This window comes from Syngnathus acus, chromosome 15, assembly GCF_901709675.1.
Source record: "Syngnathus acus chromosome 15, fSynAcu1.2, whole genome shotgun sequence".
Classification (NCBI taxonomy): domain Eukaryota; kingdom Metazoa; phylum Chordata; class Actinopteri; order Syngnathiformes; family Syngnathidae; genus Syngnathus; species Syngnathus acus.
In genome coordinates this window covers 1,331,801-1,359,405 of record NC_051100.1, presented here as the reverse complement: position 1 = coordinate 1,359,405, position 27,605 = coordinate 1,331,801, and the positions used below count along the sequence as shown (strand labels likewise).

The 27,605-nt window shown below is 44.2% G+C and overlaps 1 protein-coding gene across 2 annotated transcripts in view; it reads right to left on the bottom strand.

The window, feature by feature from the left end:
* lrmda (leucine rich melanocyte differentiation associated) overlaps nt 1–26,694 on the bottom strand; it is a 165,812-nt gene extending 139,118 nt beyond the window's left edge. For both annotated transcript variants that reach the window (XR_005100490.1, XM_037272480.1), the window contains exons 1-2: nt 26,183–26,694; nt 25,445–25,545 (exon numbers count right to left, since the gene is read on the bottom strand). Coding sequence is in view for 1 of the 2 variants with exons in the window: in XM_037272480.1 (XP_037128375.1) it covers nt 25,445–25,545; nt 26,183–26,224 (143 nt within the window). In the remaining variant the exon portion in view is untranslated. The remainder of the gene's footprint in view (nt 1–25,444; nt 25,546–26,182) is intronic.
* Between the last annotated feature and the right edge of the window lie 911 nt (nt 26,695–27,605).

Sequence of the window (27,605 nt, the reverse complement as noted above, 5' to 3'; positions counted from 1 at the left end):
CACACAGGAATTGCTTCCCTCTTTCTTCTGGGCTCGAAGGGGAGAGAAAAAAAAAAAAAAGAAACAGTGACAAAGAGGTGATAAGGTGAACAAGAAAATGGCCTGTAAAATAACTGTGGGAGACGAACGGGAAGAGGAAGCTGCAGAGGTGGCGTTCCCGCCCATTCCAGGGAAACTCGCGCGTGGCTTTTTCCGAGGTGTTATCAGCCATATGCTCAAGCCTGTTGGGATGATTTATTAGGTGAGGAAAAGCGCGCTGATAAATGTTTTATACTACGTGGGCGCCCTGCCGTGTCAATAACACAACTCAGACGCCTTTAATGAAAACTTTTAGTACCTAAGAGGACCTATCACGCTTACAAGATGGCTGCTTCTCACGCACGGCATGAAAAAAAAGGATCGGATTTGGCTTCGAGGGGGAGGTTACCCCCCCCCCCCCCCACACACACACCTCCAAAAGCCTGCACTGAACACGTATTTGTGCTTAATTGAAGCATTCAGCTGTTTACAGCGCTCACAAAAACAGCAAGGCTTTATTTATGAGCAATTATAGAGTGCAGTGTTTTGACTGAAGGAGGCCCGTTATGCATTGATTCTAATTAGTCAGTGTGCTCAGGTTTGCTTTTTTGGCATGCCTGATTTACTGAGGGGCAGCCGGTAGGGGGTGGAGGGATTAATTGCTATTAAACGACATATGCCTTGACGACATCAAACAAAAAAGCTTGAGGGGAAACATAACAGTGGAGCTGAGCACAAAAGCTCTCCTTTATGTCAACTAGTAAATTTTATATATTTAAAAACAGGCAAAATCTCTACACCGAGACCTTATTTAATTTGAATTATTGTCTCAAGACATGGTTTTATAACATGTTCTCTTAAAGCTGTTTAAATAAGGATTGAGTCACTAAGTGTTATTGTTATTGTTAAATTCAAACAAGTATTTATAGAGAGCATCCACAACATCAGAGGGGTCTCATAATTCAAAAGGTATCAGTCAAGAGGGTACACAAGAATTTCCAGGGCATCAAATGTGCCATAAAACACAGAAAGGAATGTCAACATCAAGTAGAAAGAAATTGCCAGAACTGGATGTCCGTCCAAAATGAATGAAAGATCAAAACAATGTGTTTTACCTTGTGTTGGCATCTTATCTGTCAGGTTAAAAGGTGAAAAAAAGTCTTGCCTCACTTGCTCTCATTTTTCACATCACATGAACCGGCAATTGGAATTTAAATGTTATAACCGCTGTAGTGGTTTGAGTCAGTATTCTTAGGTAAAGCAGTTAACCCCCCACATGAACATTTTCTAGATACAAAGGACCTTTTGGAGCGTATAACTTAGCTCATGTGAATCCTCCGCGTTGCCTTTCGGCACGCACGCCTTATAAAGCCGATGACATCTGCGAGCTATTCATTACACAAACGCCAGTTTGCTTAACATGTGTCAACAACTTTACAACAATGAACGGTTAATTTGCAACCAAATCGGGCGACCGCCGAGCACTTTCAGGTTTCATTTGTAAACCAAAGCTGTTTCTTTGAAGTGCAAATCTATTACATTTCACCGAGTGGAATCACAAAAGGTCAAAGAAGACAGCCTCAAAAAGGGGGCTGGTTCACAGAATGATTGTCAAATAATATGGAGGCCGTTCTCGTGAGAATTTCCTCAGCTAGGGCTGCCTATGAAAAGCAATCCACGGTTAATGAGTAGAAACCAGATTGTTTTTAAGATACGGCAGAGCCTTTGAAGTCAAAGCCCCCAGAAATCAAAACAAATCGAAATTTATAGTAAAACTAGATAAACTACTACAATACCACAAAATAATCATTCAATATTCGGACCAATAAATAATGGTGACCACTCTACTTTGTTCCTCTCAATGTTTTTTGTAACTTATTTATGATTTGTGACAGCAATTAATATTGCAAGGGCCACATTTCCATTTTTCAAGTCCTTTCCTGGGGAAATGTCGTACACACGGTAATGGGCCCGCAAACGCTGTAGCTGTCATGTCGTGGACAGCTGCATTTTCACAAGACAAACTCCGACATGTCACACTCATCTCTCTGTGGACTCACTTGCTGCTGCTTGGCACACAACACGCACACAAACACACAGAGGAGAGGAGAGGACAAGGCCGGCAGCTGTTAATAGCTGCGTGGAGAACTTTGATTAATATTTCACCCCCTTGTTGCAAGGCTGTTGAGCAAGTGTCACCTTCCAAACAGCGTCCCATGAAAGCCGTTCTTTCCGGGACCCCACTTTGTCAGGTGGCACTGTGATAAATCGATTAGGAAGCCCCCAACACACGCACACACACACACACACACACACACACACACACACACACACACACACACAGCCTACCCAACCCAAACACAAAAAAAAACCCTCATCAGGCTAATTACTGGGTAGCCATGCAGCTCTGATGAATGTCTACTGCGGCTGTGTTGGAGCAGGTCTTGGACTGTGGCCAGGTTAGCGAAGTTAGCGTAGCATAGCTTGGATAAATTGAGTCCTCAGCTTTCAAATTAGCAAGCAGAGTTTTTCCTCCCCTCCTTCTCATGACGCTTGTCAGTTCCCTATTGCTTCCCAAAAGTCACTTCAGCAAATAAGTGTGCCAGAGGTGGGAGTGATTCATAACTTCATTTGGACCATTTTCTCCATCCACAAAAGTGGAACGGAGTTATGTTGAGAGCATGGATTCTCAACTGGCGGGTGGGGGGCCCAAAAGTAGGTCGTGGACAGGTGCAGACATATAACTTAATGCTTTTCATTTAATTGTTTTTTCTTTTCTTCAAATAGTCTATTTACTGTAGTTATTTTACTACTGTTACAATCGTATCAGTACTTAGCAAACATTAGCATTAGCGCCACCCTGGATGTAAACAATGTTCTGTTATTGTCATTAAATTGACTGCAAGGTGATAACAACCGAATGTCAACATTGTCACCCGACTGTCAAAAAAAGCAAAATGTGACAACATCATAACGGTCGTGCACAACAATAGTGCCTGTGTTAAAGTGACACAGTAAATTGTTTATTCCTCAAATGTTGACTAATAAGCAACCCACAGAACATTATTCACTCATGTAATATGGGTCAAATGTGCAAATTACATCGCATTGCGTTTTTTGATAATAAGCACCCGCTTCTTGTCACCAAGAGCAGAGACAATGTGCTAATTAGCCAGCAACCTGTGTGCCCACTGAAGGTGACAACATCACCAATAATAGCGCAAAAAGAGAGAAATGCCAGCGTGTTTTTGTCATCTGGCGTGGAGGCGTGTGTTGTGCTGCCGTCGCATCTCTGTCAGCCGCTGTCGTTTGTTTCCGCACCTGTCTCCCCGCGTTTCCTGTGAAGCCGGCGCAGACGGATTGGAGGACAGCGACCAAGGTGTGCGCACGTCACCTTGCCCCCCCCCCCCCCCCCCCCCACCCCCGTGGCTGTCATGGCCGTCGCCGCCCCCAGCAGGCCACCGCCAATCAAAAACAAAAAAAACCAAGCAAACGAGACAAGCTCCTGTGACAATGGCTGCCGTTCTCCAAGGAGAGAGGCTAGCTGCATTAGCGACAAGAATACGCCTCCTCGGAGAGATTACACGTTTGCAGCCATTTAGCGGCGAGCGGCGTCAGGCATCGGCGCGTCTTTGCTCGACATCAAGAGCAAGTCGATGGCGTCTCCGCAGGGGCAGGGGAGGCCCGCCCGAAAGAGGAGCTGTTCGGGGCCCCTTTGAAGCCATTTCCCTTTTCCTGGGCTGTTGCCCCCTCGCACAGCCCCCCTTAGGCGTCTCCTCGCAGCGGGCCCTGACAGCTTGACACATTGACAGCTGCCTGCTGAATGACAACTGATTTGTACAAATTTCAAGCCTTATAAATCTACCTGTCACAACAAGAGCATGAAAGAGCTCGGACCCAGCAGGTAATTCGGAGGTGGTGGGGGGGAGGAAGAAGAAGCGCAAGAAGAAGAAGAAGAAGAAGAACGCCTGAGTCCTCCCTGTCTTCCTCCCTCTGACAGCTTAGTCCTGAGTGCGACAACAAAAACGCCATCATAATCGTAATGAGACCCGCTGAAGCCATTTTCCTGCCACCAGGCAATCAATCGTCTCATTTTGAGATTATAAACCTGAAATAGAAAAGCTCAATTTACTTTTACGTCCATTTTTAAAGCACTGCCACCTGCTACTCTCATCAGTCCTCTGTTGCGAAGATCTCCTTGGGTGATTTTCATCCATCCCTTCATTCATTCATTTTCTATAGGGTGAGCCGGAGCCTATTGGACCCGGCCGGCTTGGCAGTCTGGGCTGGTTGTACCGACCGCACTCACATTCAGCCCTATGGACAATTTCCGCAAGGAAATGATTTATCTGTAACCGAGACTCGAACCACAAACCTCAGAATTGTGAGCCAGATGTGCCGACCACTCTGGTCACCATGCTTCCTGGTTGTTTTCCTTTTTTTTTTTTTTCTGTATTTAAACAATAACCGGGGCTGCATTGCTGTAGTGTCCCACCACACACTTCCACCAGCAGGCCCACAGTGACACTAAATCCTGCTCAGGAACTCTATTTGATGGCTAGATATAAACTATGAGAGACTGAAGCGGTGCAAAATCAATAGAGGTGACAGACTGAGAAAAGGGTTTATAATTCAAAATGAGTTGTCTGTACTTATTTTCAACAGAGATGATGTGTTGTCTGTCCATAATCCATCCATCCACTACTAAATCCTGAAGAATATAAAAAAAGAAAACCTACCGCAATGAATTGCGACCTGTACGTTGACACAACAATGGTCTCGTATTTTACAAAAGTTGCTTGTATCGACAATAGTCTTATCAAAACACTAACACGAAAGAAAATACGTAAAGCGCTGCAATACACATACCGGGCCACTAGTTGGCGATGCCACAATAACAGTATTGTTGCTAATAAATGTCTGAAAGACTCGACCGCTTTGGTATGCTGAGAAATATCAACATCGAATGATCGAATGACTCCAATCACATCACAACGGCTACAAAACAAACTTTCAACAATCATCCGAGGACTAGTCTGAGCAAATGTTGGTCGGTTTTTAAGAAAACACCATCAGATTCAGCACAACTGCCAAGACGACTTCCAATGTGGTGCATGCCGATCTCAGGATTGCAAGTTCCTGATTCCTGTTCATGTCGCTTGGTTAAACGCACTGACAAACTCTTTAGGACTCTTTAAGGACGACCTGCCGAAGCTCTCCTATTTGCAAGTAGGCAAAACACTCTAATCCTCCAATTGTGCCTATTCATCCCCATCCCAAATGTGCCCTTCCATGCGCTAACCCTCAAAGAGCCTTGCCTTGCCTTGCCTTGCCTTGCCTTGCCTTGCCTTCACTCAGCCACCGGCCCCGCTGTTTGATTAAGTCTTAGCCCCGCCGCTTTATCCCGAGACACGACCCCAGCTGGGCCAAAAAAGCACGAGTTAAGCTAAGGGATTATCAGTGCCACTCCCATCGAGGCAGTCAAACTGTCACTCTGATCAAAGCGGCTCCCAGCTGACCCTCAGTCGTTTAGAGAAGGCAGGTGTGCTCGCATATTCCGATGCCGTGACAAGTGCACAGAGTTGGAAAGCGGAATGAAAGCATGCGAGATCCCCTTGTAGGAAGGTGTCAACTGCCTTTGTTCGGGACCCACAATGCCACATTTATTGCATCCTGGCAAATGTTTCCATATTCTGAACTTGTAAAATTAGTCCCAAGATTTCACCCATGAAAGTAGAAGGGTTTTCTTTAAGTTATGAAGTTAGTACATTGAAATGAAATCAAACGGAAAAAGGATGAAAGGGCCTTCTGCTACGGCACTGATGTGGCCTTGTGCAAAATGGGATGACAATTGCCGTGTTGGGTAAATGACGTAGCTGAGATACTGAAAGTGTCAAAGGTCAAACGAAATACTTTCGTAAATAAGAGCACTTCCAAATAGTTTGCTCAGAGCTCTAAAGCAACAGTAAAAAGAAGGGCTCGGGCTCCAAAGCAAAGAGAGGCACAGAACGTGAATGTCTCATAATGGCCCAAGTGAGAGATAAACAGCGAGAGCTCGCCAACGTTGGCATCTGAACCCCAGCTGGCCTCGTGTCCAGAAGGTCAGCTGTAGTTCATCTGAGGGGTCTTGTGATTCCTGGTAGAAGGAAAATGGTGGGGGGGCCTTGGGAGGGCAAGGGGATGACGGATGGGCTTGGCGGGGTGAATGGCAAAAGTATAAATCCAACCTCGCTGTGACCCCTAGTTCCTATAAAGTTTATTTACATTTTCACATTGCATCCGCCACTAAGAAGAGTCTATGTTTGGACATCTCAAAGCAGCGTGACGTGCCCATCCATCTATCTTGTCCCTCCCTGACCTGCGTGAGTGTCTGCTCTCACACCCTCCTTCTTTTGCCGCCCCCCTACAGTTCCAGGATCAGTCCAAAGACTTTTCATTAAAAACGCTGCTTTTTGAAAGGGGTTTCTATTTATACTGTTTGGCAGCTCGCCCGCTGGGCCGCACGTTTGCTTTGAGGCATTTAGGGACTTTTTGACTTTCTTCATATTGTGTTTGATATCTTTTCCACATGTTCCTGTCAGACTCATTTATGCGTGTTTATTTGCAGTGATTTAAGCTTTTATTTAAAAAAAAATGAAATTAGACTGACAGGGCGGACTTTTGGAAGCGAATAGGATGAGCTGTGGCATTTCCTACGGTGAGGAGTCGGCGGGAGGGGGCGACTTGGCGTGTTTGCACACTTCAATGCATTTAATGATTTTCACTTGAAATCCAACATTGGCTATCGTTATGATCCTCAATCTTGGGCATGTTTATAAGCAGAAGTTGCATGAAACAAAAGCCAAACAAGTTTCCTTCTGTTTGTAAAAAAAAAAAAAAAAAGAAAAAAAATGCGTTCAATCAATACCTAAAAGCAGCATCCTGCCGCTTCACTTTCCTGCAGCCCCCCCCCTATGATGCTCTTTTTGATGTGGAGGCCTGTTGAGAAACCTTGTTTGGACAGCCATGGGGCGGAGCTGCCAGGCTTATGAGTGCGCCGGAGAACACAGGCGCTCGCAGGGCAGCCCGCGGGGGTCCTCTCATCAGCAGAGGGAGGGGGATTCTACCACCTTAGCGGGTGTGAAAGACACGGTATTATTACACCCCATCAAGGAAACTCCAGCTGACAATAAATCCCCGAGTGCTTTACAGTGCAGACAGTGAGCATGCAGGAGTGCCACTGAGCCCACAAGGGGAAGATTCGGGCAAGGAGGTGAAGGAAGGGAAGGGGAGGGGCAGGCAGGCGGGCGGGCGGGCGAGCGAGCGAGCGAGCGGACCATCCCTCAAAAGGCCATAAAGCCTTCAGGGCTGTCATTCAGGGCGAGAGCCATGGCAACGGAAAGTGTTTGGAAAATCCTCTTTTTTTTTTTCTGAGCCCCCTCTCTGCTCTCTAATCTTAAATATTTTCAGAGCACAGCTGCTCGGTCACACGTAGACCAAATCCTTTTAAGGCCAATACATCTCACAGGGCAATTAGAAACAAAAGTCTTCTTTTGCAAACACATTTGTCACTTTCGGGCTTGAAATGAACACCGCCTCCCACCCATGAAAAAAAATGATGTACGCTTAAGAGGCAAAGCCATTAGTGGAAGAGGGTCCTGTCAGAAAAATCTGAGCCGAAAGAAAAATACACATGGAGAATAATCTGTGATGATTTGGGGCCGGTTGTGCGGTGGAGGCAGCATTTGTACGGCCTTGTGTGAGAAAAGGGGAGAACATGCCTTAGTTATTACTGCAGGAAAGCAATCTGTCAAAGCCAGCCTCTTCTGGCATAGCCAATACCACTGGTGAGATCAGAGAGTCAGATTCTGCTTGCAATTACTGCTAAAGGACCTTGGATGCAGGCAGCCTGCTATCAATTATTTGGCTGGCCCTAGACACTTGGAGCTGTCAAAGCCCTACTGTCTTCGCTTTTGTAGCACACGGCCCTCAGAGGCTCGCAGGAATCCTCGCCGCTCTCCGACAGCGAGAGGAAGATAGCTGGTGTCATTAAAGTGGCGTTGTTATGGATTCAACTTAGTCTTCTTCCCGCTTTAGTACAACTCAGACAATGAAGTTGAGAAGGAGATGAAAACATATGCGCTTTGTCATGCTCGGAACGACGACAGTCTGATCAAGGGAAATTTGTTCTTAAAAAAAATGCGTCTGGAGATTCACAAAAATCCAAATATGATGACAGCCATAGAACAGGAAAGTTGAGCACAGGATGAGGCAGAGTACAGTGCAACCCCAAGAGATGAACAATCATACCTAGTCATAATAAAAACTTACTTCCGACCTGACACATCAGCAAATCTCACGCAACTTCACCAGATCACGTGAGACTTTGGCTTAAAGAGCATCTGATGCCAACAATGATGACAAATGCATAAAACAGGAAATGGACTTCTTGTTGTAGCTTCTCAGTTTTAGAGAACACCACACAGCCCAGCCAAGGATGATTTGGCCTTGTGAGCACAACATTCATTTATTTCCGTTGTTGCAAGGCATTAACAGCTCATTACGTACACTTATCTCCAAACATCCTGTTGTGCAACTTTTTTCTCTTGTGGCGCAGGCGGTGATAGATTAATCTTATTTTTCTCTCAGAACGACATTTTTTTGGCAGGCCAGAGCTGTCCCAAAGGGCAAGCCCTTGGATCGTCCAGAGCTGAAGTTTTGGCACAAAACAACAGATCGCCCCCCCCCCCCCCCCCCCCAGCACCACGACTCCCCCCCACCCCACCCCACCTCTTTTCAGAGCCCTCGCCAAGCTCCAGGACCTCATCATTGACAATTACGTTCTCATGTGAAGAAAATGTGCTCCGAGGAAATACCGAACACGACACCTGCAGGAGACATCTTGGGAAGGCCGGACAGTCATTTATAGGCTACAAGCACTAACTGAGATACGGGGATGATTGTCATCTGAGCTCTTCAAGGTCAGCTGTCAGCATCAGAACATGTATTATGGCCTTCCCCGCATCTCTGTCCTTGCTACCCAAGACATGATCAAGTCAAGTTTTATGAGGTCTGCTCACTTTAACACATGTAAGATAAAACCAATGGTTTTAAACGTCAGCAAACAAGCCTTAGATACTTGGAAAGTGCATCTCCATCACTGAGACCGATATGAGACATATCAGGATGCAATTTCAAACGTATGACGTATGCACGATGAGTACAATGTTACTCTATGATTAACGCTTTTACGATCAGATCTGGAGGGAGACGCTTCAGTCCAATTATGGTACGATTCATTCCAATTGTGATCCAATGTGAAACAATATGATTCAAACCGATAATGATACGACACAATTCCCTCCAATTGTAATATGATAATAATAAATTAATAATTTTACTCATTCCAATATGTATAATCATTCTATAATACAATAACATAATAATATGATAATATAATAATAAATGATATCATGATTATCGTGTATGTTTCGTGTGTTTAGTTTCTTCTACAAACAATGTACGGTATCCCAAATTCTTGTGGTGTTTTGTATGAAACGAAAAATAACAATTTTTAAAAGTGGAATCAAATTGACCCAAGTAGTCAATCGGCCCCTTTTAGACCCAAATTGGCTTATTTCTGGAAAAGTAAAAAAAAAAGGAATATAGAGTACCATTCAAAAGTTTAGACGATTTATTCAAATTGGAAAAGTTTGTGTGTTTACAGCAGCGTGTCACATTTTGAAAAGATGACAACTCTCAGGGATTTCCCACTGATTGCCACATACAATGCATCTGAAATTATGGGCCCACCTTTGATGCATCAATGGATATGTTTCTGTTCCACATCTCCATCAGAAACCGCATTGCAAGATTCTAAAAAGCTCCATAGCAGCGTTGATTGAAAACGAAAACGCGTGGCAAGCAAAATGCCACGGCCCACTTCACAACTTTTCCAGCAGATCAGCTTACTGTAGTAATTGAAGGCTTTGTTCGTTCTGTTTCTTTATCCAGTAATGCAATAAGACGGCACAAGTTGTGCAACAATCTGAGTCATAAACTCGAAGAAAGACCTGTCAGTCACATTTCGGAGCATATTTACATCTGCGAGGGAACATTTTGGCAAACGCGGCGCAGGTAAGAGGATTCCATGCAACCTGAGGGAATCTGTTTTGGAGAGGAAATTAACTTTAACTCTTTGCTTATCTCTCTATTCTTCTTGAGTCGGTTAAGTCATGCACGGAGGAGGCGCTCCCCAACTTTGCCAATACACTCAGAGACACGGGGAGGAAATGACAATGTCAGAAGCTTTTGTCAAGGGTTTACGGCTTAAACTCATTGGCCCTATACACCCGTGACCCCTCTTCCCCCTCTGGCTCTAAGGTTGCTCCCAACATCAAACTTGGGATTATCTTTTGATTTCCTTTCCTTAAAGGAGTTCTTAAGTCCACAGCTGTGGGCTTCCACAGACAAAAGGGAGGGGAGGAGGCCAGGCTGTTAAGTCACCATATTTATCACGACTGGGTTACCTCCTCTGTCGCAACCTTTCTTCTTCTTCCACATGCTAATTAGCGATATCTTCCACGCTCCTCCAAACCACCTCAATCACCAAGCTTTCTCACCCCAGTCTCTACTTTCCCCTTTCTCAAATCAAAGCCCGCCCTTCGTTTTTTTTTTTCTCCCCCTGTTTACTCCCTTAGACAAGCCCTGCGTTTGGCTCGAGGCTGTCGCTCTCCGGGGGGAAAGCGAGGTCTGTCAAATCAAAGCCTATTAGCATGCTAATCTACAATAAAAGCTCAATATCTCCTGGGCTATAATTGTCACCTCCCCAAGGTCCAATCAGACATGCAAGGAGGTGCTGATGAATTGCAGCCAAATTTAACTGCTTTGCTTTCATGTGAGATTCCGCTTGAGAACGCACCGGGGTCGCAAACAAGCAAATTTAAATTGAGAGGCTTTCCCCAATGTAAGCTAGCATTGCAGGAAAGCACGTGTACAGTATGCTCAAAAGTTGTGGCCCATAATTAATTCTAACAGTACATGTATTTATATTCTGATTTATTCAGTCCAGAACATTTGATTCAATAGTTGAGAAGGAGAGCAAATTTCTACACAGAACGTGTTAGCTAAGAAACGGGAAATGTAGCTTGCTCGCGCTCTAGCCACATGTCTACTCTGCAAATATTGGAGTGCAACTCGGGCTTTGGTTTGCGGACATCATGGCTCGGTCACATGATCTTGGCAGCATGTCAGTCTCACTTGAAACTGCGTCACGCAAACGTGAATACCAGCGCAGCACGGAAATACATAACGACACATGCCGAAACACAGCTATACTTGTGGTTTTAATCGTAAAGCCAAACAATAAAATGAGGAATGACGAAAAATGGTGTGATGGAGGGTAACTGCTGCTGTTTTGGAGCCCTAAAAAAAACAAAAAAAAACAACAACTTGTCTGCCCAAGTGAAGAGGCATTAGTCAAAAAAAAGCAATTTCACCAGAATAGGATAAAATACTCTCAAGCAACATCCCTAAAAACAAATAGTTTAACTTTGAACACCTCCATAAACTTAGGTATAAACTGTCCAAAAGAGTGAGACAGATATGAGGGGAAATATATCACAATGTGCCTAGCAGTGGTGTTGAAAACGTTGAGGAAAAGAAAAAAAACATCTCCTGTTTCTCGGGGCGCGCCAGACATGGCTAGCGCGTCGGGGGAGATCAGAAGAACATGGCCGCCGTGGTTCGCCTGCTACCATCAATCAGACGCCAAATGGCTTTTCTGACACGAGCGCCGCTCTTCTCTTTCCTGCCTTCCATACGCGGGCCGCCATCTTGGAAAATGACGAAGGTTGCTCTTTTTGGGAAGCGTTTGGGGGAAACTGGCAGCGGGTCATGTTGCGAAAGAGTGTGTGTCTCGACGCGTCAACTCCGTGTCAACGTTAGCTGTCGAATTCTAGCCCTCAGTCGTTAATTCTGTCCTCCCTCTCCTCATATCATCACTCCGCGCACGCACGCACGCACACACTCACGCCTCGCCTCGCCTCCCCTCCTCTCCTCTCCCCTCCACGAGCGCAGGCCAGAGTCAAATTTACAACAACTGTCAAAGTCAGGGATGACAGATAAATTAATCTTCCCTTCATGAGTTTACATCGCAGGCATCTGGGCTGCTGATCTGGCCCCTAACAAGCGCAGGGGTCTGAGCGAGCTGTCTTTTAAAGCTGATGTTTTCATGGCCGCAGATGAATTACCCTGTCAAGACAATCTATTTATACAGCAGTTAGAGGGCGGGGCCCGGCGTGCAGGACAGCGGGATTTCATGAGTTAAGGTCCCCTTGAAGCATCTGTTAAATCTGCTTTTGTCAGACTCACGTCACCACCGCCTCTATTTCGGCTCAAGTGTTTGCCGCTTATTTTATTTTATGCTATCATCGCTCACATGCAGATTTTCTAGATGACAAGTCTGCATATGGCCGGATCAGATCCAAAAGTACGTTTCTGTGGTTTATTTTTCCTACAATGGGCTCCACTAGTGAAGTGCTAGTGAATGTAAAACTGCAAAAAGCAACAGAAAACATCATTCCCAAAAATTCTAGTGTTCAGGCCACATGTGCACAAATACTAAGAGCCTAACTTATAAGTGAAGCTCCAAATATGTAACAGGTGACAGATGACTTTTTCTAGCTTCAGCTTCTCTCTCTCTGGCTTTCACTCTCTTTTTCTGTGAAAATGGATTGCTGTGTCACCTGCACTAACACTTTACTGAGCGCAGCCATCAATAGTTTTTGTCAAAAACTGCCGGCTGAGCCAGACGTGTCATCAATCACCATTTACATAAAACAAAGAGCTTTCTATGGCTGCCAGGAAGAGGCAGGGGAGGCTACTGGGGATAAAAGGAGCCGTTTCATTGGCCCGCCGAGACACCCGCGGCACTCAAGGGCGACACGTGTTGTCAATCTCACGACGAACGCTATCGATTTGCAAACGGAAAGCAATAACTCTGTGGAAAAATAGCCACGGAAAAAGAGAGAGAGAGAGAGCAAGTCAAAGGATACTCTGAGGAGACAGCAAAACAAAGCTATTGTGATCGCTCTTTTTAATGTTATTTAAGCTTATTAGGTATTTCCCGTATAATAGTCATTTGGGCATAAGGTGTCACTTAGCATAGACACTCATTAATGGCTAAACTGAAGTAACGGAGTAAAATGGAGTCCAAACCTCAACTGTGAGTAGCAGAGTCACTGTTGATTCAGTTTTCCCTAGTTTGCTGTCTCAAGAAAGCAAAAGGACATCAACTTAAGGAAAGTTGAGTTATCAATGGACATGACAAAAAGTAAATGCATCTAATTTATTGATCTCATTTCCAGTCTGGACATCATCTTTGCTGCTGTCCTGGGTAAAATATTGCATTATGGAGAGTGTTTTCAAGTCCTGGCATGGCATGGCATGGCCGTTAATCTGACAATGTATACAAAAAAAAAGAACAATCTAATTGCTGAAGCGGTTGTAAATTGCAATTGAGTTGTTCCACTCCAGCTCAGTAGGTGGCAGTAATGCAATTTTAAAACCGTTTGGACAAAAATGAAAGAAAAATACATCTACGGTCAAGCGTCCACCACCTACCTTTTTAATAGACATATGCTAAATCAGTGATTTTTTTTGCAGAATTTTGCAGAAATTAAGTAAATTGCCCCAAAACTTCAAAGTAGTTGTAAGTATTATTGCTATACACCAATAAAAAAAAAACCCATCAAAACATACAACCAAAAACGGAAACTCGCTGTCATGATATTAGCAATCCTAAAGGAATGTCAAGATCACTCCCATCAACTCGCGAGGTGCCTCCATTGTCTGTGGGATGTCAACGTCCACCCATGTTTGGAAAGGTTTACATTATCCTCTCCCACACTTACACCTCCTATCCAGCTCTGTGACAGACACACACACGCACACACACATGCACACACATGCACACACGCACACACTGACACAAGCCAGCTTTGACACGAAGCAGCGTACACTCCTAGCTTGGGACACTCGGGACAAAGTAAGACTTTGTCTCATTGTATGTAGTGCAAGAAATATGGTAATCGCCCTCATAAGTATTGCCAGCGCCCTCCATATTTCCACACGAGTACCAAGCAAGCCCAAAACATTGTTGTTATTTTGGATCTAACATATTGCATAAACTCGCTTTTTCCTTTTCACCTACAGTTTTGGCACAAGGTGCGCACTCGCATGCCTCGAGAGCGCGCACACACGCATAAAGAATTCAATTTGGAAGCCATCATTGGAGCGCAGAGGAGAACTGGAAAGTCATATTGCTATAATGCTCCGATTATCAATCATCCTGACACTTTATTGGCTTTATCACTGTACATACCATTAAAATGATGTCTGGCCCAGATTGTCGAGGGCGGGCGGGGTGAAGCGAGGGGGGCGGCGGGGTAAACATTAAACAGGCCAGGATTAAAATGCACATCGCAAACATTGTCGGCTGCTGCCTCTCCTCTACCGCGCAGCTGACTGCAGCTGTGCTGTCAGAGGACGACGTGGCATCAACGCTGATGAGCAGATAGTGTCACACTCAGGAAACGCGCGGGGCCTTCCTCCTTCCCTTCTGTTTATCACGCGACGTAGTCAGTCAAAAAGCGGCCAGAGAGATAACAAACGAAGGGAAGAAACATCTATTCATCTCCCCTCGTGCTCGGTCTCGGGATGACACGTGGCTAGACTGACCGCTCGGCGACTAACGTGATAATAAGAACACGCTTGGAAGTTAGGACGACCAGAAACAAGGCTGAGGTTTCATTAATGGTATCAGATTCCATGTTACCAAGATTGGAAACTGGAATATTTACAGTATCTCTTGCCACGGAAGAATTTCTATATTATTTTTATTTTATTTTTTTGCTGGTGTTTGTTTGTTTATTGGTTCGCCCAGCTGTAGCAGCATTGCTAAAAAATTCATGAATAGTTTTTGATTCAAACCTTGGTCGAGGTTGAGCCCATATGGCCCAAGGAACATTCCGTTATATTCGGGCGGCGATGTGAGATTTTGGACGTTTCAACCTTGATGAATAATGCCAACCGAGTTGACTTGCTGACATCTCCATAAGCTCTACCTCACATCGAACCGCACCGAAGATCATTTATGCGACGTTGACGTAAACAACAAGTGAATCTTGTGATAGCAAATTCTAGGAGGTGTACTTTTATGGTCAATCAATTACAACATGGTTGTAAAACCTATCTGGCACTATTACTTTTAGAATTTAAATGCATTATGCAGAAACGGAGGTGGCTTTGAGTGTGGTTTGCACTATTAATCAAATTTTCAGCTGTTTGCGTCAACAGCCAGATTTAGTCTCGATAAAGATAAAAATAGAGTCTGTGGCAGAAAATCAATATAATTTTGTTTAGCGAGGCAGTCTTGTGATTTGTATTTATTTATTGTTTAACGGTTGCGATTTATGGTCATGAGGTAGCTATTATTGCTGTGTGAAAGATTGCATTCACATGGACTTGTTTTCGGAATGGCTGATTTTGCTGCAATTCTAATAACTCATGTTGTTTGGATCAATTTGTCCATCTTCATACTGTGAAAAATATAGCCGCACAACGATATCCATTGTGATGAAATAATGTGATTATCTAGAGAATATAAGTGGGTGTATTAGCAGGGATCAGAAGATTCAGCTTTCCTCATTGAAAGATAAAAGGATAGATTTCCTGATAAGAAGGGTCAAAGACTTCCAGGTCTTTTGACCAGATACAAGATTGCTATCAGCGTCACTTCCTCACTAGAAGAACATACAAAAAGACAGACAGTGAAGTACCGTAATTTTCGGACTATAAGTCGCACCGGAGTATAAATCGCACCAGCCATAAAATGCCCAAAAAAGTGAAAAAAAACCATATATATGTATATAAGTCGCTCCTGAGTATAAGTCGCCCCCCCACCCAAACTATGAAAAAAACCGCGACTTATAGTCCGAAAATTACGGTAGTAGTTATTGGTTATTACTAAGCTAAGGCACAACAACGGCGCAAGCTAACATTAGCATGGCGGTATATTTCGGTTGCTTCTTGTCTTCTATCCTTGTCTTGCCAATACAAAAGTGTCAAAGGTGAGTACTGTTGCTCGCTATAAACTACAGGCTGGAAAAGCTCAATTAAACCGTGTCAGAGCATAAGAAAATTATTTCAGTGTTGACAATGTACAAAAAAGTGACAAGATATTAAAGTGACTCAGACTGCGTCTATCAAGGCGCAGACATACTATCGCGACGCTCCAATCTTTGGACATGAAAAGATGTATTTGCAAAAGCCACAGATTGACACTTTAGAAATGACAGAACCAATCCTCGCCGTCTAGATGAATCTCGCAAAAACTGCAAGGAACATAATTAAACTAGCCAGTCTGACTGATTAGTTGATCTCCAGCCAAAGAGAACCAACAAATTCCCTTACAAACGCTTGACATAATTACAATAAAACTCATCAATCATCCAGTTTTTCTCTGCTAGGCTTGCTCATGAATTGTAGTTATCATTTAATGAGAATAAAATGTGAACAACAATTCCTGGTAAGATATTTGGGCAAACGTATAATGTGAAAACAACAAAATAAAGAATCAAATATATTGTTTGTGAGGAGTGATGACATTCAGGATTTAATGTTCAACAGCAATCAGTGCACATATCTGCCAATAATTTGTGAGTTAGGGTGCATTCATTTTTTAAATAATTCACTGTGAGCATACCGAATGATAAAAATGCCATTTTTGAGAGCAGCTGTTAGCTCCCAAAATACACACTCATACAAGCGGGCAGACATATATAATAATAAATAAATATTGGGGTCAGAGGGGCTATTCTTGCTTCTGGATATTCTTTTCAATTCTGTGTACCTGGAGCATCCTCCAGCGGCTCCAGCCATCAAACAGCAGCCTCCATAAAAAAATCAGCAGGCCTGTCTGACATGTGTCCCCATGCCCTGATGGCATGCCAACACCAAAGAGGCGCATTGATTTTCTGTAACGTGGGGTCGGATTAGCCCTCTGCTGGGATTAGCTGCCTGTGCAAGGCCTCGGGCTTTGCTATAAAACTTATAATTAATTTAAACAGCCGGGCCCGTGGAAGGATATGCTCCCTGCACCCCTCGCGGTGTGAGAGGGCGAGTGTGACTGACATTTGTGTGCATTTACAGTATCTGGGGCCTCCGCCGGGTTCAAGATAAGGATTAGCGTCAGAGTCGGAGCTGAGAATGTATGCTAAGGTGATATGGGACTAGAATTGATCAAAATAAACAGGTGCTAACATTAACTTTAGGCTGTTGCTGGGCCTTAGCTTGCAACGCTGGAGGAAATGAGACTCTACACTCTCCACTTCAACGTAATGGTTACTTTTTTAGCTTTCTTTGGTCTCTGGAGACTCTGTCTCGTTTTCCACTTCTGTTTTTTTTCTTTGTTGTGATATTGTATTTTGGGCTTGATGGAGGTTTACAATTTTGTTATTTAAGTGTAAGAGGGTTGTTTTTTTTGCATTAACTATTTCAGTCTACAACAATCACAAATGAATAAACGGCCAATAAATTAAAATAAAGGAAGCTCTTTTTTTTTGGCAATTTCTTCTCTCCAGGTGGACAACCTACCGTAAACAATAACTAACGTTGATGTAAGCAGAAATAAAAAGACTACTTCTGCTTTTTTTTTCCAGGAAGAAAGCACTTGACTTCCCTTTTACGTAATAATGTAATATCCCTTTTGGTAATAGTGCAACACGGCATGTTTTGTGCAATCTAGCATAGAGGGCAGAGCTTTGGATAGTCACTTATTGTAGCAAACATATTTTTAATTGACGTGAATATCAATGTATGTGTAAGATTCTAAGAGGTGGTACGCAACGGTTTATCTCAGCCCAGCTTCCTCCAGCATCCCCCTCCAAAAAAAAAGGCTTGCCGTAGTAGGTGAAAGGGATTCCTCCTCCTTTGCACACTTTGAATCCTTCTGACACACAAACGGCCTTTAGATCACAAGTCCTTCACACCCTCTTGGGCCTCTTCGCCGCCCGCTCTGCTCGAACACAAACACTTTGCCCCAATGAGGATTGCGCACCTTCCTCCCGTTTCACGTCTTCTACTTCTTCCTCTACTGTTTGGTGTTTTTCCAAACATCTGAGTGCAGACGCATTTGGTGCTTTGGAGGACCTAAGGGCCTAAGATCCAGACAGAGGGAGAAAATAAAGGAACTCTTCATTGCCCTGCGGTACGAAAGCTTCGGGGAGAAAGTCTAGAACATCAGCGAGCGTCTGGGGCAGGCTCACAAGAACGGAGAGATGAGGTTTTATGAGGTAAACCAGAGAAAAGAAGAAGATTGCAAATGAAAGCCTTGTTCCAGAAGACGTGTCATCGGCGTGGACATGAAACATGCAGTCACTGCTTCTTATCTCAATGTGTCCCAGGGTGGGAAAGTGAGGCAACCGCTTATGATGTGTTGCAGCCTCGCCTGACCATTAAAACATATTTCCATGCTGATGGATGTCAGATGGAGCCTCGAAAAAAGACACGGCTTGCCCTTGATTTTTGAAGCTCATCCCGCTCGACATGTGCATTCTTTGCACGGACATTAAACAAGTTGAAGTCCTCGTCGTTATCACCTGCCAATCATGTCGTCTGGACGTACACTTTGCTCTCTTTCTCTGGGAAAGTCAAAACTGTGCAAGATCGTAGTATGTGTAAGTGAAATGGCAACGGGAAATGAGTTACAGGTGTGAGGCGAATGCGGCACAGCTGTCCAACGTCACGGATGCTTTCGACAAGTGTGTCGGGAAAGCAACAAAAAAATGGACAGAACCTGCCCACCAACGCCGTTTGAGACCCAACATTGTGAATCTCTGACTGAATATTCCATGCCAGCCCAAGATGAGGCCCAGAGGAGTTTCCGTAGCTCCGCTTCCCATAGCTAACGTCCGCCAGGTCTTCTTTAGACAGCAAACGGCTGTGAATGGTCTGTGCAGGTTGGAGCCAACTCCGGCACTCCATTTCGTTTCAGTCAATTCCACATAATCCAAGATATAATGACCACTGATGTGAGGGTAAAAATGTTGTTTTCAATAATCACCTCCGCATATTTACGTGCTCTCCCCTCTTAAGAAATATGACATTCAAACTATGGCAGAAAAACACTGTAATCGTCCCTTGACAATTTCACAGTTTTCCACCACATGAACTCACAGAGGTCATTCTGAGGGTGGTCCACATCACACGTGTGCATGTTCTGTCTGCAGGATCTGCCCGTGCCGGTCCACTTACAAGGCTGTTGAAGAGGGAAACATCGAAAACAGGCGGGGATAGGGCCTCTCGAGGACCAGACTTGGGCACCCCCCTTTGCTCTCCAGCATCTATCACATCTATCACACAGTTCATGTTTCAGTCTGGGGAACAAGAGGAAGTTTGATGCCTACCTGCTATATCAAGATAGCGGCGGCAGGTATTCCTACACCCCACGAAATTTTGAGAACTTTGGAAGACTATTTTATGTCTTTGTTGTGAGTAGTATATTGAAGTACAACCGATTGCCATCGCCATCTGCAGTGACTTGTCAAGATGCATGACGTACAGTTTTAGCAATATTTCCTAAATGCTCCTCTGCTATGACTGATGTGCAATTTCAGCAAGGTGGATTCGGATCAAGATTGGATTAATGTTTTATTGTTTTCTTACTAATCTCAGGATTCATGTTGTTCCTCACACACTATGAGGTTAAAGGTGTCTGGCTTTGGGTTAGCGTTGGGGGGGGGGCTTCTTGTGAACATCCCCACCACCTGGCGCGCATCCCCCAAGTTGAGTTGCAATGCGCCCCAAGTATCTGTCTTCACTTTTCACCTCCAGGAAGACGTAGCGGAGACAGATTGAAGGCCGTGAAGTGACTCCAAGAGGCTAGACTGTAACCAAAGGAAGCGCTTTTGTTCCTCTTCCAAACCTTTTGGGGGATTTCTCCCCCCCCCCTTGCTTGAGGCTCAGCCAAGAGATGTAGAATCATGGCTGTGTTGTAATATGTTCCATGCCTCGCAGTTGCTTACATCTTTTATCTGAGGGTAATGGCCTGAACATAAACTAAGCCCTATAGGAGACTCGATAGAAACCGCGAGTGATTTTTATAGCAAAAGGCTCATTACTGCATGGCATGTATCCTAAATGACTTGACATGTGTTACGGGCTTTAAAGGCAACGTCAGGGAAGGAAAGAAAGGAAGCAGATTTACGACACGCGGCGAATCCCCCACATCATCAACTTTCAAGCAGCAGGCCTGTTATTGACAGCCCGGTACCCGGTCCAATCATCTCCGCTTTTAACGTGCCCTTTAAAAATGCACAAAGCGCCTGTCAAAACCTGAGTACACATTAGCGCTCCCCAAAATCGTCGACTTACTAAACATGTCACTAATGAATTATACATCTGACTCGTATTTACAACGCGCCTCGCTTGCGGAATGCGTGTAGAACTTGTAAAGTATTTAATAAGGCTTTAAATATGTAGGCGAGTCATGATCTTTACCCGGGCCCAGCAGATGTTTACGCAATATCACAAATAAGGAATATGGCAATGATCAAGACATGTGGATATTTTCTTTTCCACCGGCCGAGTAAGAAACAGGCGAGAGTGTCCACTCGGGCCCCGTCGGGTCAACTCGTAAAAGATACATCACTCTGGAAAGGGGGAAAAAAAACAAACCCGGCGAGGAAACATTGCCGATTTTAAGAGCCATTTTATTCAGCCAGAGTGTACTAAAACTAATTGGAATTCTGTCAATGGAAAAATATATCCCCGAGACGACTTTGAAGCCAACAAGCCAGCCGGGGCGGTCAACATAAAATATTAAAATAGCATGGCAGGGCATACTTGACAAATGGCTCATTGTGGCAATGAACTATATTTAGTGGGTGATAATTGAAATCATAGTTGTCCTTATTACCGCTGACAAGTTCGGAAATAATACCCAATCAATCTTATTTTTCTGGCAAAAAAATAAATAAAATGCAGCGGAATGTCTTTTATTTTCCTTCCCCCTCCTCTGCGACGACTCCTCTCTCTCTCTCTATTTTAGAGCCAATAAAATGTCAGCTTTTATTCTCCTCCTCCAAAGTGCTGGCTGGATGTCAGCGGGCTCTTCTAAAGCTCCGCCACTGCAAGCTGGAGGCCTGTAAATCTTCGTGTCAGTGGCACGCCATCCGTCTCAGGGTGTACAATAAAGAGGGAAAAAAAAAAAAAAACTAAAGGGGAGGGGGGGGGGGGGGGGAATGTGACGCAGTCATAAAAGGAATGGCATCACCGGCCAGTATATATTATGTGAACAAAAGGAACATAAATATGTTCCTTTCCATTCCAAATGGGCAAGATGAAGCAAAGAGGAGCTTGTGGAAAGCTCCAGCGGGCTGATGGCTGCTGACAGTGATTAATAGACGCTTCCACCGCTGTCAGCAGCCTTCTCCTCTGTTTGCACTCAGACAGTCAAGCGCTCTGCAGGCTTAAATGAGAAGCAACTATATTGTCTTTTGACTCGTTCTGTTTTTCCGACAACGGCTGACGAACCAAATGCACTCGTTTGGACCTACAATTCTAAACATCGGCTTACGTAAGCACCATTTAGCCTTTCGAGTATGCTACACACTGCCTACCATTGTGATCATCTACTTCCAATTAATTCCGAATTGCTGACAATTTTGGCTACGGGAACTAATGGATGCTGTTTTAACCATTTCCAAGGATGTACCGGCAATGTTTAAAGTAACATTTGACTTTTTTATCTCTCAGGCAAGTTTTTTGCATCCATTTTTTTTTATTTCGCTTATTCTTACGAATGGGTAAATTGGAGCCTATCCAAGTTAACTTGGACCTGGAATGCTAACCAGCTAATCACAAAGGACAAAGACAAACATTGACACTCAAATTTGCACCTATAAACAATTGCTAATGCATATTTTGGGATGTGGATGGTGCAAAAATAAATTAAAGCGGATAAAAAGTACAAATCTTTAGAGTGCAACAAGCAGTAGTTAGCAGCTAACGCTAATGTTGTCACTACACAAACCTCTTTACCACTCAGCTCTATGACAAGTAATTCTTTACGACTCAAATTCTCTTCTGACAACCATCATTTCAAGCGATCTGAGCAGCGAGAAAGAAATTGAGAAACAAACTCAAATTGGAGAGACGGCGGAACACGACAAGCCATCCATTAGTTCAAACATCCTCAACACATCTTCCTGCTTTCCCCGGAGGAGTCCGTAATTTGGAAAAGCCGGCCTGGTGAAATTAAAATGCTTGTTTTTGACACTAAACATCAATGTCCCTGACGTAAATGTGTTATTTGCTTGCTTAATTCATGAGCTCAGGTTATTCCAAACGGGCCTGCCCTAGATCAGCTATGGAATATTTTTGCTATACATCACCACTCAACACACACGCACGTTCCCGCTGGTGGTTAAGTGATGGGACGACTTTGTAGCGCCAATGTTTCATATCCTCTCCGCCTAACTGACACTTTATCTGCATGGCGCCGTGCCTGCAGATTGAACACTTAGGCGAGACAATGACAGGCTCTCTTCCCGTTGTCACTTCTCATTCGAGGACCGGGAGCGACCCCCTCTCTCTCTCTCTCTTTCTACCCACCTATAACATGCAAGCCCACCTTGGCTGGGATGGGATGTCTGTGTTTGTCAATTAGCAGGCCGCTTGCCCGCGTTGAAAGACAGCGCCCCCGTGACGAATTAGGCGAGACAGATGAGTGAGGCGCGAGCGTGGCGCTAATACTCCCGCCTTCTTTGGATATGAATCTAAAACGACACAGCTGACAGGCCATACACGGTTTTATTTCATTTCTCAGTGTAGCAGGCCTCCCTACTTTGTCTTCTTTGTTCTCTTTTCATCACACCGCTTACATCTCACTTTGACAGCCGGCCGACACCGAGAGCACTTTTGCTTTTCAAATGCGAGTTAGCATACTTGATTTGTCATTAAAATGCAAAACGCCTGCCATCGCCAACATGGCCCTGGGTGAGCGCGTACAGCCCACTGTACGTACGACTCATCTGAAATGCAAAAGTCAAACTCTTGTTTTGTACAGACAGATGGAATTTTCACACACCAGGGGGTCGTCTTCGATACAAACGCTGCGTTTTTCGAAAGACCAACATCAAGGCTCGTGTTTGCATTGACTGGAAGGATCCTATTATTGGCTTATTCGAAATAAAAGCCGCTTACATTTGTTGAAGTCTACTTGAATGACCATTTACAGTGAACCTTCAATACTCGCTACATCACGTGACGGTGCCTTGAGATGAGAGTTGAATTGCCTGTGTGACCACATTTGTATCTCAATTTCACCGTTGAAATGAATAAATATGCTAAACTTCCCCAAAACAACAAAAATGTAAGTAGAGGATATCAGCGCCAGTGTTGTGCTATTAAAATACTTCTTGCTATTTCAATCAGACAGTGACAATTGCTTTCAATACAACAGAGACCGTCAGGTGCGACAATTCACACCCCGTCGGAATTCCCTGACAAGTGGGGACCCTGATCCCGCAAACGTCGTCCTACTAATTTCTTGTAAGAAGCTACACTCTGTACTGGAGGAGCTCCAACTCCTTGCAGCTTTGCATTATTAGAACTTAGTACCAGTATACACGTGTCATATTATATACTGCAGCTTTCAAATGTCTTAAATGTGGTTGACAAACAAGAAACTGCCAAGTGTCATCTCGCAACGGGAACATTGTAAACAAGACATGATCATAAAATTTCTCCAATGAATAACAGGCTTGTGAATCTAATTGTTTACATGTTTTCTATCATATAATCCGTAATGAGTCTCATGTGGGGACATGTCCCCACATGAGACTCATTGCACAATTTTGTTTACCAAATCTGTAAGGAATTTTGCTCGCATCTCGTGAATGTCCAGTGTGACAGCATGCATGTAGGCGATTGTGACCGCCACAGCAAACAACGAGAGGGAATCACGTCAACACAACACACTGTGTAAACACCTGACCTGGAACAAAGGCGGCGACACAACAGTACACAGTGATGAGACGGCCTGACGGCGGCGGAGGAGCGTGGGTGTGACGGATCGCTACCGAGCGTTCATCCCCGCCAATACCTGCCTGGGATCTTGCGACGTTGATACACAAACAACACACACAAATGGTGTGGGGGCGCACACAGCGCTCACTTAAAAGTGATGCAAGTGACGGTGGGCTTCTCAGTGTCAGAGTGGTGGTGGAGCGTTGTCCACGGCGTTGACAGAAGTCAGCGTATTAGCCGCAACAAACTCTGGCAACGTCTCCCGCCGGATTTGACTTGAGCGCGGTGATGCGGCGCACGCGCTCAATGTTTCGGCTTGGCGTTCACACCTGGTGACGCTTGACGCCAAGGCAGGGTCCTGTTGTCAAATCTCAAATCCGTGTAACTATCTCACACGTCGTGTTTGTTCAACTTCTTCTTCAGATAGATCAAACCGATTTTGCTGCTAAACACAATACAAACACAATATTAATCAAGATGCTGTGTTCAGACTCCGGATGAAATTAACCTGGCAGCTTCTCTGTTCAAAGTTAGTATCATATCCAATGTGGCCGTTTGATAGACTTGATAGTGTTCATTTTCTGCATTCAGAGATCAGCACCTCATTCTGGGTTCTTTGTAAAATGCAAAGGCAGACAATATAGGACATCTGTGTAAAAGACATTTAACTTCTAAGACTGCCTCAAGGGGCAAGTTGACTTCCCCATGTTGTGTACCAACCTCACACATGCATTTCTAGCACGCCGGCATTCTCTGCAATTAAGTGGTGGATTAGTTACATTCTAATAGGGATCACGTCTATTAAAAGGGAGGGCGTCGCGTTGCATTAGGAAGCTAAAAACATCATCACATGCTGCTTATTACCTCCACCCACCCATGAACTCCCAGTGTGGTCATGTGAGCGGAGAGGGAAAACCCAAAGGGGGGAGGAGTCAGACTATGTAAAGAAAATACCTCAAAGTACAATTGTCTGATTTTTTGGGGTTCAAACATGAAACTAAAAAAAAAAAAGGTTCAGAGGCACAATCAAGTGCTTAAATACCCCCAAATCAACAAACATGCTGGTGATTCTTATTATGTTCTGAGCAAGACCTGTTCTGTTCTGAGTCATCTGACCCACAGTTACCTCTGATGCTGCGTGCATTATCAGTGCCTGCTTTTCTTGAATGGAATCAAGCGAATAGCCAATCATGCAGCAAATTAAAATAGGAATGAAGCGTGTATGTGGTCTGCAATATGAGGATGGATCAAGAGCATGTTCAAACTCACACTTACCTTCCAGAGACAAGTACAAGGCAGTTATCAAGACACTGTGTGCACTCTAAGTAAGTGAAAACACATGACAAACATGTCTGACCTTAGCTGATTGAAGCTCAAGTCAAGCCTTCTGGCAAAATCTCCAAACGAGTCACCGAGGAAGTCTGGGATGTCCTTACAATCATGTCCAATGTAGGAAATCTGAAAATAAACAAAAAGTGGAAAGTTTAAGAGAGTTATAATATGAATAGCTTAGATTTTAAATATAGACATTTGAGACATTTTGTACATTATTATTATTATACATATTATTTTGTATCTTATTATTATAGCTTATTTGCATGGCTCCCCTCCTGGTTGAGTTGAGTAAAAGTGTTTGAAAGAGCATTTTGGGGGTGTCACTTTTCACCACCTCGAAGTAGATTTTGTATTGATTGAATCTTTGAATACTTTGGGGAGTTGTCAGTGAATTTATTTTATTTAACACATTTTTACTCCACAACACTTTAAATAACAATGTCAGACACTAGAGAATTGTTGTTTTTTTCTTGGTAAAAAGTTACATTTGATTTTTTTTTTAAACTATATTTAGTTATGCTCGCCCACCCCCCAGTCAGTTAAAACAAAAAGTTACATTGTTTGAAAAGAAATTGGGGGGGATCCCTGAAATCATTCAGCACCACCTCAACGTGGAGCCCCCGTGTGCCCTGTCACGCTGGGTGGGAGGAACCTCCACACGTGGTCACATGACAGCTTGCAGCAGAAGAGACGCTGCACGCTTGCTTGCCACCACATTTGCAAAAACGAACGATTCTAAAAGAACAATACACACACTTACATGAGTTCCATTCAAAGCCACCGGGGACTCCCTGTGCGCCATCACTACCAGTCGGAATGAGCAGACGTCCAGCAGACGAATGTTTTGCTCGCTCGCTTTCTCCCTCTTCCTCAACGTGTCATGCGAAATGCGGAGTTCACGCAGGACTAGGCGTGTAAACGTGTGTCGTGGATCCGTGGAGCGGCTAAAAGTTACTAACAGTGTGCTCAGCGTGCGGGGGACTTTTTTTTTTCTTTTTTTTGGTGGAGTTCTGTTAGTAAGTGCTTTCCGCGTGTCTCGATCAGCTGACCCGCGTGTGCGGAAATGTCCCGCGCTTGCTGGCTGACTGGCTGGCAGGCTGGCAGTGGGCGGCTTGCTCACGAATTTACGGAGTGCATCGCGCCGCACTCTGAGCCGCCTTGTTATATCACACAGCGCTCCACGGAGCCATTGGGATCACAAAGAGGCCGTTGTCTCGCCTTCATGTCCATGCAAGTCAATGTGCATGGAGGGCAAAGACTTAAACGCACATCCGCTTGGTGCCACATGTCATGCAGCCAATCCACAGTTCACGTGAGCCCATGGCTAACTGGTTAGCACAATGCACACAATGCATAGTAGAGCTGAAAGCAATAATGCTTGGCTTGAATACGACAAGTACAGATTGGCAGCAACAAGCAGGCCACTTTGCTTGCACTGAAAACATGCCTGTCGTTCTGAGTACGTCATTTTGCTTGATTTTAGTTGTATACAGTGATCAACACTTTTGCATGATCGTTTTCCATGGAACTTGGAAATCCATAGAATTGTATTAAAACTGGGTTAAAGTCACTTATTTGTTTTTCTTTTAGAATTCTCAATAACCAATAGAAATCAGTTCTATATGTCTAATGGTATAGAACTGACAAACGTGTACAAAACCAATTCAATAAACATGATTGACAAGAGTGGAGAAGCCCCCTGCTTCTTCCCTCCGTCCCTCCCACCCAGTGTTGACGTGAAGAGTGACGTCACGCGGTGCACGCCCACTCAGGAACAACTGCTCGCTGGATCCATTCCGCAGCGAGAGGAAGGATGCATACACGCACGGTACAATCGAAAGAGTGCTTTTTGTCTCAAAAGAGTCCATTTTTAAATACATATGTATATTCTTATTCATCTTTGTGCTGTTCTTTATTCATCTTTTTTACTTTTATGACACTTTTTACAGCGGAGTTTAGTAAACGAGAGACAGGTAATGTCGAGGGACGTCTGCGTGCGTGCGTGCAGGCATGCATTTAAATTCAATAACCTTTGTGCTTTATTTGCCTTCGAGACTACGATGCTTGTCGATGGGAGCTTGTCTCAATACAATTTAAAGAGTGCCATTTTATTTCCGATTTTTAAGTTATTTGAATAGAAGTGTCGACGTTTCCAGCCTTTGCACAGTTCAAATACAAACAAG